Source organism: Stegastes partitus, unplaced genomic scaffold, assembly GCF_000690725.1.
Source record: "Stegastes partitus isolate 25-593 unplaced genomic scaffold, Stegastes_partitus-1.0.2 Scaffold307, whole genome shotgun sequence".
NCBI lineage: Eukaryota > Metazoa > Chordata > Actinopteri > Pomacentridae > Stegastes > Stegastes partitus.
Window position 1 is genome coordinate 58,121 of NW_007578038.1, and position 14,016 is coordinate 72,136.

The window sequence follows — 14,016 nt, forward strand, 5'->3', positions numbered from 1 at the left end:
CTTAACAGTCAGCAATGAATGAAAATGGAGCTTGTATGACTTGGATCGAGTTTTGGTTTCACATTTGGCAGGTTAAATCAGGTCAGGTCACTAGACAGCTGTTTTATATGACTTTAAAATGTTTGAACACTGTAATCCAAAAGCATATTCTATGATAGGAATACAGCATGAGGAGTATTTCTGGCTTGCAGACAGTGACGGGGCAGCGAGTAATCTGCAGAGGCAGTTAAAAAAAAAGTCACTATAAGATGGCAGGACATTTTGGATGCATCAACTAAACAAAAGCATATTTCACGTCTATATTTTGAAGCCAAGAACACCACAGTGGGAAAGAGGGTCTGCACATACTGTGAGGGCCTTGAGGGTTTTGTGCAATGCATGACCAGCCGCAGTGAAAAAAAAGCCATCGCACTGCAATCACAAGCTACACAGTCAGGCTCCATCACTACCCCATCTCACTGATAATATCCTCATCATCTCCCAGAACCGGCATACACACACACTCGCCGCTGTGTCGGCACGTATGCCAGCATTCATAAGTGTGTGTGTGTGTGTGTGTTAACGCGTGTCATTGTGTTAAGTGTGTTAAGTCGTGAGATCGTTTTCCGCGGTCGTCGCTCATGGACATCGGAGGGGGGCCCGCCGGAGTGTGTGCGCGCAGTACACACACACCTCTTGCGAGTGTTGGTAAATGTCATTGTGTAAATGAGTGTGTGTGTGTGGTTGCGCCGAGGGAGCTCTTGGCCCCTCGTTTAAGGGTCGAAAGATTCTGATCAGCCCCAGACTCCATTAACAGAGCCGGAGAGGACGGGAGGGGTTTTCTTGTGCCGCAGAGTGGAAAATTGAGTCCATGTCACAAACTAATCAAATCGTGCCAAAGGTGAATAGAAGAAGAAGGGAACACACACACACACACACACACACGCACACAAATAGGGCTGACAAGTATTCAGGCCATCTCACAAAAGTTGCTGACACACACAGAAGATGTGGACTGAGCAGATGGCTGCAGAGCTAAGGGTCTCCGTGACAGCCTCGCATTCGAATGGCTCCGTGTCGAGCTAACATTAGCATGAAACCCTTCGGGGAAATAAAAACACAACCCATTTGTAAAGTGTGCGCTGCAGAGGGACGGATTTTGCCCCCCGTCGCACCCCATTGTGGTAGAAACCAGGAAGACTTTGCTCGGATATTTGGTTGAACCGGAAGGATGTCGCTGATGACGGCTGGAAGGCGGATGTCCTTCCAGCTGGTTTTTAAACATGGTGACATGCTATACAATGCTAGGCCACTGTTCACCTCTTCATGGAGTTATTGCTTTTATATCCCAGGCTCTGCTCATCACAGAGGTTATTCAGTAAGAAGGTGGAGGGCTGGTGTGGATTAGAGAGGTGAGGGGGTGGGGAGGGTCTGTGAAGGTAAAAGGGGGGGGCGTCCCGTTGGCTAGCTCCCACTCTGCCTGGACCCTTTCGCTCCCGACTTTACACCAGTGCATTGTGGGGGGTCAGTGTTAACAGGCAGCAGGTGGCGGGGAGCCCTAACAACCTTGTTCAGGTGTCCGTCGGTGCCCCGTGTCATCCATCCTTCCTCTCTCCCTCCCACCCCCGTGTCTCTGAGCGCTAGGAGGAGGAGGTTTTGGTTTTGGATTGAGGGTCTTTCTTGCCGTTCTGCAGCACGGGCGAGTCACTGGAGGTCTTGGGCGTTTTTCTGGGTGGACTCTGCTCAGCGACGTCGTGTAGAGAGGGCTCCCTGTACATGGCCACTGGGGAAGGCAAAGAGAGAGTTAGATGATAGGGGGGCAAGGACAGGACTTCATCTGATGCTTCTTTAGCTTATTCTTTGGAGATCCCTCCCCTTTGTTTATCACCCACAAAGACAGATTTTAAGCTTAAATTGGGAAACATCGGTTAACAAAACGAGGAGTCTCTTAGCTACAAACGTTCATTTCAAAGCTGCACTGATGAAAATCTTCATATAAAAAATGAATTAAATGAAGATGTATACCATAAGAGGGCTAATTTGTTCACAAATACATCATTATTTTCAGCTCTATGGAGCATTTTCCCACCTTTTGGCCAATTGTTTAGGTTTTAGAGCATGCAGCGGGCAGACAAGCTCTGCAAAACCAACCTAAATGGAATCAAACACCACCCACCAAAAGTTAGCTACAAGCAGGGGAATGTAGAAGACTGACCGACAAAATATATATCCATAGGAGAGGGAATATTTTACTTGCCTTCGTCAGGTTTGCAGAATCACAACTTCAGATGCTAAAGCTGCTAAGTATCTGCTGGATGGAAAACTGGCGACTGCTTTGCTCGACATATAGAACTCAAAATGTTCAGCGATGTGTTTACAGGTGACTTTGTTGTACCCTAGTGGCTAAAACACATCTTTAAGTAAAAAAAATGACTCACATATATTTTTACTTTGAAGCATCCTTCTTAAAAAAAATCTCGTGTTTATAATAGTAAATAGGCTGCATTCACTCATTCAGCCAATGTTCATGTGAGAGAAAAAAAAAGGCAGTTTTCACAGTGGAATATCTCACAGTGAGATGTGTCAGGTACACAAGGAGCCATTGTTTTCTTCTGCTTGTGCTCTGGGACATTATTCCCTCAGGGTCAAGCTTTCAAGAGTCTGACTGTAACACCTTTAAGGTGACTGAGGGAAGACATTTGGTGCATCACTTATCAGATTTGGCTCCCTGTGACTTCTTCCTTTTCCTCAAAATGAAATTGAAGTTGAAGGGTGACTTTTTTTCAGAGATTCAGCATGCATTGCAGATGGGTTTAGACATCAGACATGGCCAAATTTAAATGGGGTAGTTTATTTTTTTATTAGCCCACTCTTTTTTTTCTTTTCTTTTTTCAATCAAAGCTGCGATGACACGTGTTGTATCTGTTTCTGTGTTAAGGAATGTTGGGTTATTTGTCCACAGGTAGTGAATGTGCCTTGATATAGCAATCACAAGTCAAAGTCAATTTTTTCCCTTTTCTTTTAAATGGAGAAAAAAAATGCTTCTATGTAAAAATTGTTCCAAAAAACCTGATGCCAGCTTGGTTGTTGTTGACCAACATTATTTGATGCCACATAGAGTGATGTGTTTCACATTTACAGAATGTTTGGAAGAAATTTTAGTGCAAAGCGACCATGATTGTTCATAAAAATGAGTACCAAAGATGAGAAACTAGTCCCGCAAAGTCTTGGAGCAGCAAGTTGGCAATAAATTCCTACCTTCAATAAGTTTGGGCAGGAAGTGAGCAGCTCCCTTGGTCTTCTTGACACGGTTCCCCTTCATGACTTGTCCGTCCCGATTGATGCCGATGTACCAGGCCCGCCCCGACTGGGTCTGTCTGTACAGGATGGACGAGTAGGTGACGTAGTAGTTCTCGAATACGCACTCCTTAAACTTGCACTCAGGTGTGAAGTGTTCCTGCAAGAGACACACACAAACACATTAGGTCAGAGGAGAAGAATAACACATTTGGAGCGAGCGCCATTTTTTATCTCGTCTATTATTTATATATTTACTCTTCAATTCCACTGGCTCAGCTGGGAATGGGAGGAAATGGGCCCCACATTTCATTGTGACAGGGTTACAGGAGCATCTGCGGTCGCATCAACAAAGCGCACACACACACACACACACACTTGGACAAACTCAGTTCAACATGTGCACACGGCGGTTTGCCACATGGACAAAGTGAGGGTTTTTGCGAGCGGCGGTGCCATAACTCAGCCGGTTCGGTTTACCTGTAACAAATAACAACCAGCCGGATCCTTCACCTCCCTCCATAGTTTAATGACCCCGCCGTTGGCCTTCAGCTCACACACATGCACAGACGCGCATAGCTCCGCATTAGACAATACGTCAACAGCGGGACATCCCTCTACCCTCCCCGTCTCCCTCTCTTGTTACAGCTCCTCACATATTCCTTCTCTATCTCATATTCTGCCTCTCCTTCTCCACTTCATTCCCTCCATCCCTCCGTCATTTGGTAACCTTGTCGAGGAACAAACCAATTTGCAGGATTGATTTGGAGCCTTGATGTGACGGGTGAGCAGAAAAGGCCTGAATAAGGAGTTTGCTCTCTCTCTCTCTCTCTCTCATTCCCATTCCACCTCTCTCTCTCTCCTCCTTCTCTCCATCTTCTATCTCCTCCTCTCTCCGTTTGTCTGCCACACTGCAGGCGCAGGGCCTTAACGCCTGCCCATATCCATTGTACCGCACATAAACAAGCTAATTACATTGACTGTATCGCCCATTCTTTAATTACACATCCATTCACTTAGGCAGCCATTCATTTCCTTGCCCACCCATTACCTTAGCTCTATTAGCACAGAGCGAAATCCAAAGGTCTGCAGTGTCTCGGAAGGTGTAATCAGATCGCTATCATTAACTGTGTTTGCACTGCAGTGTGACGCGTCTCATCTTCTCAGTGCATGTGAACCTAAATGGATTAAAGCCTGCTTTGCGAGGCCCGATCAGCAGCTTGCACCCCCTCCAGACAAGGCGTGCTGGAGATCACTAATTGATTAATTATGTGAATTAAACGGAAAGTGGCCATACGTATAATGTAAAGGGTGTGTGTGTGTGTATGTTGGATCTGTTTCATTACCAATCTATGATCAACCTTGTGCGAAGGAGGACTTTCTGATTAGCTTGCTCTCCTCCTGGGTGCAACTAAGCGAGAGTGGAGGGATGCAAATTTGGGAATGGCCCAGTTTTAAGTGTCATTTCACAGGCTGAAGCTGGTCACGGTTGCAGGGCCAGCGGTGCAAAGTAACTTACTTCAGTGGTATAATTAAAGGGTAATTCCATTTTAATTCCACCTAGTCTGAATCAACGGATGGAGACTTCTGGTATTAATTTCGCATTTCCACCAGCATTCTCCTGCCCTTCTGCTATCTACGTGCAGCCATTTTCAAAACCTTGACGACAGGAAACAACAACAATATTTTTGAAGAACATTTCAATAAGGCTAATTTGCAGGGGCACCATCACTACATCCTGGGCTTAGCACTGCCCACGATGATTGTGACACCACTGTAGCAGAATGAGATACAGTTAGATCATTCTCTAGTGCTGACACAGTGCTGTGAAGTTAGGTCTGGCTCTGCAAAACTAAAATCCACCTAGCATATGTCTCAATGCAGCTATCATGGCTTTATGGGTCATGCTAATGTTGCATACTTTAGCTCTTTTGTATTGATGGTGGAATATTAGCATGATCCATTGAGCCACAAAAATTGGAGATCTGGCACATTTAAATAAACGATACATGCTGCAACACTTTATATTAAACAGAAATCTTTTGTTTTTTACTTTTATCCTGCAGGTGTATGTAGTTTTTTTAGATGAAGATTTTACATCCGTTTAAAAAATGCACTGAGATTAAGTCTGTGGTTTCTGGTGTTTACGGCTCTTGACTTGTTTCAGATGTCTATGAGGTGATTACAGCTCTGGGAAAGAGAAATCCCTCCAATAAACTCCCCATATGGTTTCATCGTAACTATGCAGGGCTCAGTCAGGTAAAACTCTTCAAGTTTTCAGAAAAAAAGGAGAAGAAGTTGAATAATTCAGTTGATCTAGGAAACATCAGAAAAGTGAGAAGTGCCTGTTTTCTACAACATAAGATGAAGTTTCCAACAGTCCAAAAAATTAGTTTAATTTAATTTAAGTCAAGTACCACAGTCAATTCATCTATTGATAACCTCATCTCTAAGTTTTATGTAACACAACTTGCGTCTTTAGTGGGTCACTCATCACCTTATGACCCCTGAAATGTATTCGGTGTCCCTCTGGAGGGACCCAACCCCTAAGTTGGGAACCACTTGGCAAACTGATTGTGTGTAATGAAAACAGTTTCTCCTTGGAACAGCTAAAATGCTACTTAAGCACGCAGTAGCCGATATAATAACAACCAGGGAGCAGTTTTTAAGAATGTGCACTGTGACTTATTGTAATATATTACATTTAGATTTTAAATGCAGGCCTTAATCTCGCTTCCACTCCACAAAATGTATAATAAGTACTTCTGCGCTTGATATTTCGAAAATTATGACTGCTGGGCTTTGACTTGTAATTGAGTCTTTTTGGTTCTCATTACTTCTCATCCTTACTTAATGTTATTATTTCAATTAATTTTTTTAGGACTTATATAACTGAAAACGGACTAGTCCAGTGTGGATGTTCTTATCTTTTAAAGAATTTCTGATTATCCTGAAATTCCCCCCGTTGAAGTTTCTCTAAATCATAATGGAGAAAACAAAAAATCTAAACCTATCATTCAGGAGAAGGGGAAAAAAGGTACTAGTCGTAAAAAAAAAAATCAAAAAGGTAAATATTCTAGATGCTTGCAGATCTGTTGACAAGCAAAATCTAATATATGCATTTTTTTTCCTGAATTAAAATTTTTAACCACTATTTCTTCCTTTTTTTTCATCACTGAAGTAGCTCCACATTAACATAACCCTTTACTGTGTGGCTGTGAGCACATATGAAGCCTCTAATCCAGCCCATTAAGCTGCACGCCGGTGTCTTCTTAACCACATTTCAACTCCATCAAGATGTCAAGTCCACTCAAACTCCTGATGCTTTAGACTGATGTTTAAGGGCAGCCTGTCATCTTATCTAAATGTCTACACTCTGCACAGAAAACCAACACAAAGCCCTTTAGTCACCGTTGAAGCTATGTTTAAATCTCACAGACCTGCAGTCGGTGAACATAATAACACATAATCAGCGCTGTTTTCACCGAATTTCTAACCTTCATTTTTTAAAATACACCTTTAATTTTTCATTCAGTTTCTGTGTAACTCTTAGTGCTGGATCCCCCTCGCAGGAAAACAGAAACACTTGCATGCATGATTGCACACTCACCTCTGGAGAGCGTACAGTGAGTTAATTTGATCCACTTTTCTGCAATGTCAGATGAATGGTTTAAACATTTCCAAAACATTTCACCATCATGCGTTTTGAAATCCGACATCTGTAGATGATTTTAAAATAAACTAGCTGCTACTGTATAGAATGTTTCAGTGGTCCATGTTACAGTTGTGTTTAATTAGATTAAAGTGTTGGCTGGGAGCCAGCTTCATAGTGTCAAACACACAATCAGGGTGCCATCAGCGATGCCGCTTTATAGGATAACACACTATTAAACAGCCATTTATAGAGGTGCATTATTCACACAGCAGACACACAGGGGACGGACGCACATCTGTCTGCAACACTTTACTCTGAATCAGGCTGATTTCTGACTGATCATTACCTCTTCATCAAAACCTGAGGAAAGGCCCGACCTCCTCCTCCTCCTCCTCCTCCTCCTGCCTCGTCACCCAGAACACCAAACGAGCTGCAGACTCCCGCCTAATAAAAACTGTGAAAACTATCCCTCACCTGAGTCCAATAAACCCTCATTTCCCCTCATCTGGAAGACAAACCAGACTCCGGCTGCAGTTCCTTTTGTGCTCAGCAGGGGCTGCTCCAAACACGGTCCTGGAGCTTCCTGTCACCACCACAACCTCCGCCGCCGCCGCTGCTCTTTATGCTCCAAAATTAACTGGTGTCTACTTGCCACTCCATAACACTCAGCTCTTCCCAAAGGACCTCTTTTAGCACGCTAAAAAGCCCTCGATTCGGAGAACAACCACAAATCCAACACGAGGCTTCTTTCTGCATTTTTTATGTGCCACATTTGAGGAAGACTTTAAGCGGAAACAGTCCCATCATGTCGTATCATCACACGCCTCCGGATGCAGGAGAGGGACAACAACAGAACAATAACGCATACGACTGACTCGCACGACTCCGGGGCGACTTCTGATTTCACTAAATCTAATAACTTCCATTTGGTGAGGACACTTTTACACAAGTTTTTAGTGCAGGAATATAAAAGACTACTAATCAGATCAAGGGTAAACTGTTACAGATAGACCAGAGGATTGTATGTGTGTTTAGTTGTGTGTGTGTGTGCGTCCACTCATGCGTGTCTGCTGTTGTGACAGAGAGACATGACGGATCCCTCTTACATCAGTGGGAGGCCACCCGGCGCCAGATGACATGCATATAGACACACACACACACACACACACACACACACACACAGTCGCTAGCGACATCAACAGTGACGGATGGACCGCTTCCCTCCCTCATCACTCACTCCCACAGACAGAAGAGAAGAAGAAGAAGAAAGGGATGGAGAGGAGGAGAGAAGAAGGAAGCAGGGGGATAAGATGAAACAAAACAAAAAAAAATGAGATGAGAGGTTGAAGGGAGCAGAGTTGGGATTATTCTCCGGTAATGACACACCTATAGCCTCATCTTATTTCCATCCGCTGACACCTAAAGACATTATTCAGGCCCGTTTCTGCCATTAACCAATGAGCCTCCCGTGCACTCAGCCGGGGGGGGTTGATTCTATGTAAGACCTCTGCGAAAAAGCCAATAGGCATTGGAGCAGGGGGGAAAAAAAAAACAAAAAAAAACCTGGATTAGGTTTTGATTGGACGCGCGACATGCCGACGCGACCGAGCGTGAAGAACTTAAAGCGACTTACAAGCTGCAATCAGGCTAGCACAGGTTAATCCAGGGGCTTTAAGTCGCCGACACCTATCGAGCGAGTCCCAGAGGACGAACGTATTTCACACCATCGATAGGACACATGTATGACGGTGCTCATGTCTGTCTCTGCGCTGACCGAGGGAATTATGAGTCGTTTTTTTCGCAGCTTTCAGTGAATCATGTTTGCGGGTTCGCGTGTCAGCAGCGACCGCAGATCAATACTGTTGCACTGAATTGGCTTTAGTGAGCCGGGAGTGTTCATGACAGATGTGATGGATAAGATGTTTTGGCTTCAAGTTCGGCAATTGTGGGAGAAAGTGAGTCTCGAGTTACGTGCTCAGTCGGGTTCAATGCCAAGTGGAGGTGCTCATGTCCTGTAAGAACTTATGTGATCTTCATCAAAATTAAAACTTTTTATAGTGTCAGTATGCTTTTTGGTTTAAAAAAAAGCATATACTGCTTTGAACAAACTTCAGAACTAACTAAACTAGTGCATTTCTGTCAAAGAGGTCGATTTATGGAACAATCTAGGAATCAAAAGAATCGAAATCACACACAAGATTCAAAAACATAAGTAAATTCAGTATATTATTGAAATACAAAGAAATGAATTAAGAGTATCACAGTGGTGTCACATGACTAAAATAGTGAGAGTGGCTGTGCAGGCCTTTCAGACTTTAAAGTCATTTTGTTTGTTGTTTGTTTGTTTTTAATGCTGATTGTACCTGAATGTTTGTTATAAAGGGGCAAAAATATAGATGTTGATTCTTCTTTCTGCTCCATTTTCATTCATAAGTTGGAAACTTTTGTTTCGTATTGTATTGCATTTTGTTGTTGTTGTTGTTTTGTCAATGAATGAAATAAACTACTACTACTACTAAACCCTCTTAACCCCCAAACCTGCCAGGGGATGTGAATGATTTGAGATGACTATCTTTTAAAAATCATCAGTTTATCATAAAAAAACAACAACAAAAAAAATTCGATTTCCAACTTTCTGCCAGTCCTTGAACTCATCATCTGTGTCTTGCTGTTCCATCTGAAAACCAAACCTGAGCTTTAAATTTTAATATCTTATCAAAATGTCTTTACTCTACATGTCTCATTCAACAAAAAAACATTTGTCAAAATCACCAGACCAGAAACTGTAAAAAGTCAATACAATCAACTGATTATCAACTTTTTAACAGCTCTTGAACTACTCACCTCTGACATGCCGCTCTCTTGCAAACTTAAGCTTGAAATCATGAAATTTCATCAAAATCATTTTATTCTGCATGTGTCTTTCACAAATTTGCCAAAAATAAACGGGCTGCACCAGGTTCTGTAAACAAAACCAAAAAGTCTGCGCTCCTCGGCACAACCAGGACGCCATCAGTGACTCGCATTGACAAAACTTTTGAGACTTTTTTGGCAGAACTACGATGAACTGGAGGGCTTACAAAGAGCAGAAAGGAGAAAAGTATGGAAAAGTTAAACAGGGAAGTAGTAAAATATGTAGACTCGCTACATTTCAAATATTACTAAAACCTACAGCCACTTGGAAAAAAGCCACTGATTTCAGGTCTGTTTGTAAAATCAAAAATCAAAAAAAAAATCTCCTTTTATTGTGATTTATGTCAGCCTATAGCTTTGTCATGCTGCAAGACTTTGTATTGCAGTAAAAAATGAGCCCACAGTAAGTTAAAAAAAAAATGTGATCGGAGCAAAGAACGCCGAGAAACGACTTGAGGTTCACGGGGTTTAAGAGAAGCTGATCAAGTGTGCCGTGGTGTTTAACTCCTGTGACACAGCAAAGTCCCTTTCAGACATCAAATAAGTAACATTGCTGGCTTCATTAAATAGCTAAAGTGATGGCTTTGTCATTCAGACATGAGTGACTTTGCATTAATGTGGCTTCATTCAGACGTTGCGGAAACAGCCACGTTCATCTGGGATCACGTCTTTAAGTGTTCTCTGCTGTCAGTGGGGCTGCATTCATTTAGATTTGTGATCTAGTCGGTTTAGCATCATGATCTGGTGCATATTCAGCGACTATGCTATGATGAGAAGTTGTGCATGTTTAACAGGGTGGTCGTTTGGCTTTACAGTCACAGGTATCTGCTAAACACACTGTTCCTCCTGCTGCTACACTGATTCAAAGTTTTTTCTTTCTTACAACAAAAAATGTAATCCTTGGGCTTGGGGAGGACATCAATTCACTGTGAAGTCGCTGTGCTTTGAAGCCAAAGTAGTATGAGGCATGAAGTCATCAGGTTTATGGCTTGAGTCCGAGTTAAGTGACTCCACTCCACAACTCGGAAAGTGTTCTTGAGGCATCCGCAAGGGGAGATTTCATTAAACATGCATTTATTTTTGCCAAATTAGGGGCAGCAGAGACGAGCAAATGTCTTGTAAAGTCAGACCAACGTTAGCTTTCATTTGAATTTCTGGCCACCAAGTGAACACACGAGGAGAGACCAAGAGTGCAACAAGGTTTCTGCATGGCAACGTGTGATCAACATCAGGAGCTCTGCTGCATGTGTTTTTGTGATCACTGGTAGGTGTGCTTTTGCAGTCTCATCATGGATTTCAAACTAGAGGAGAGAGCAACCATCATATTTCATGTAAGCCAGCAGCTGGGATACAGGAGGTGGTTTGACAGCAAAGACCAAACAGACATTATCACAATGGAAGAGCCAGAAGTCTCCTAAGCCAAAGACGGCATTCTCCTCATTTTCTTGAGGTTGAGCACTGAAGCCCAGGGTGAGTATGTCAACATCTAGATCTACTGTAACGTCCTGAAGGTGTCTGAGGCAGAACACTTGGCGAACTGTGGCATGATGGCTCCATCATGACACCTGCTCACCGTGCCATAACTACAAACTGTTTTTGGCCACCACTACATGATTGTTGCTCTTCACCTGCTCCAATCACTAAATTTGCCTCTTTCCAGCTTCATCCTCAAGATGAAATTCAAGTTGAAAGGTTGCTGTTTTGACCCTGTGGAGGAGTTTTAGCGTCTATCAAGACATCCAGGGAGAGTTCCTAGCATGGCAGGAGCACTTGGAGCAGAGCATCACTGCACAAAGGGATGGCAGCCAAATTAAAATCAGCTTTTTTATGGGTTCAGATCTCACCTAACAGGACCACAGCTGCTAGTGGTGCTAGTGCATTAGAGCGGAGGTTAACGGCACACTTGAAGACAATTCTTTGTAGTTTTGACCCCTTTCATATCACACATAGTAAATGTGATTAAAGGGGGAGGTGCTGCGATACTTGAGGACGACCATCGCTCTCACTAATTTCCTCTTTTTTATCTCCTGTCTGCATAAGCAGGAACATGCACAGAGCATGGTGGAACAGTGTCTCATATTTTAGGGCATTTTAAATGTAATTATGCTGTAAAAAACAACAACAACAACAACAACAAAACCCTTAAAATAATGATTTGAAGGTTGCTTTCATTCACATTTTTTTAGCCCTAAATTTTTTGTTTTTCCCTTTAAAATAACAGCAAATATCTGTATAATAACAACCACTGGTGGGGCATTTAATTAAGATAAAATCATCTAATTTTACACTTAAGAAATGGAAAAATACATATAATTATTTATTAAAATATGGATGCTGTGTGTGGATACAACTTTGTTTTTTTTCCACAAATGGAATGTAATTTTATCATTAAAAAAAAAAAAAAAAAAAAAAGATAAAAAAGTGTGATTTAACATTTTCTTCTCTAATTTAATAAAACAGAAAAATATACAAACTCTTCTTCAATTCATAGCCTTCCTGTAAAAACAGTTGTTTTTAAGCACACACACCTAACTGACCTATGATTGCTGGTTTATGACTCTTGAAAGAAAGCATTAAATCAAAACTTTCATATAAATTTGCTGGAGCTATTTGCAGCCGTGCGGACGCCGTGCATCATATCATCCCAGAGGTCAAAAGGCCGAGTTTGGCTTCGCAGCTTCAACTCTGTCAGCTGACTGTCAGCTCACATCTTCAGCCTCCATCTCCGTCCTGTCCCTCCTGTCTCTTCACTTCACACTCCAATAAAACAGAAAGCGTCATAAAAAAAATATATATCCTGCAGGGGGGGAAAAAGTTTAAAGGGATGGCCGGGTTATAAAAAAGATATTGCATTGATCATGAATCGGGAGCTGCTTTCTTTCATCCAAAAAGCACTTGCTTTAGTGTCTGTCTCTGCTGGTTTGATGCTGTTACTGTACGATAAATGATACTGTGATCGAAGGGTTTAATCAGAGCGAGTGAAATCAAAGGGCTACAGGACAAACCTCATATAGAGAAATAAAACGGGGCATTTTTTGTCCCTGTACAGTGACTGATGAATATTTACTCACAGATGCAACTCTTGTCAGGAGGATAAGAATCAGCACCAAAAGCACACAGAGCAAGGTTAGCCTTATAAGCTTGTTTACCAGCAAAGCAGATGATTATCTGAGCAAATGAGCAGGAAAAAACAACTTTAATTGAGGACAAACAGCTGAGGAAGCATCACAGGAGCTTGCAAAACAATTCTCCAAAGATAGGAGTAATTATCATTTATTAATTTATGCATGGACAACATGCAGCCCTGCCGGTATTCTCTCTTTTTTTTTTGCATTATCGTCAGCACTGTTCTCTCAAATTGTGCATTTAAACCATCACTCAGCATTTAGGGGAGAAAACTTCAATTTCCAAGCTGCTGGCTTGCTGTTTTCTCTGGCGGATAAACTAGCCAGCTCAAGTGTTAAAAAACATCAACATCTACAGCCGTTAAGTGAAAAACAACCTCTGGCATTCAAAGCAACTTTGTCAAAGCCCGTAGTAGCACCAGCGAAGGGCCTGTTTTCTTGGGTTTTAAAAGCAGCATTTTTTCTGGTTGACTTGCGCTGCGATTGTACGCGGAGCTGTTCGGGGCTTATTCACAGACAAAAAGATGCTTCACTCTGGGAAAAAAAAAGGATGTGTCATCTTCACTGGAGCTGTGTGAGAATCTGCTCTATGACTGTGGGACAGCACGCTGCAAAATAACAGGACTGTAGCTCATATATAGGCTGGTTTAAAAGGGTGGAGCTGTCATTTATGACTTCTATATTAAAAGTGTAACGATTTGTTTCTAATGATTCTTATGTAAAGTGAGTTTAATGCACTGACAAAAGCATGGTGAGGTGAATAGCTTGCATGTATACTAAACATACTATCTGTAGGAAAACCACTTTGGGCTGCAAGGTGGTTCAGTGGTTTGTATCGCTGCCTCGCAGCAAGAAGGTCGCCGGTTCGCGTCCCGGTGAGGACACTCGGGATCTTTCTGCATGGAGTTTGCATGTTCTCCCCGTGCAGCGTGGGTTCTCGCCAAAAACATGTTAAATTGGTGATTCTAAATTGTCCGTAGGTGTGAATGTGAGTGTGCTTGGTTGTCTGTCTCTAAGTGTAGCCCTGTGATAGACTGGTGACCTGTC

The 14,016-nt window shown here is 42.5% G+C and overlaps 1 protein-coding gene across 1 annotated transcript in view; it reads right to left on the minus strand.

Annotated features, from left to right (window-relative positions):
* Window positions 1-14,016, minus strand: part of fgf11a (fibroblast growth factor 11a) — a 111,064-nt gene continuing 97,048 nt past the window's right edge. Inside the window, exons 4-5 of the mRNA XM_008283336.1 lie at window positions 3,238-3,436; window positions 1-1,762 (exon numbers count right to left, since the gene is read on the minus strand). Coding sequence (XP_008281558.1) covers window positions 1,620-1,762; window positions 3,238-3,436 — 342 coding nt within the window. The 3' untranslated portion in view covers window positions 1-1,619. The remainder of the gene's footprint in view (window positions 1,763-3,237; window positions 3,437-14,016) is intronic.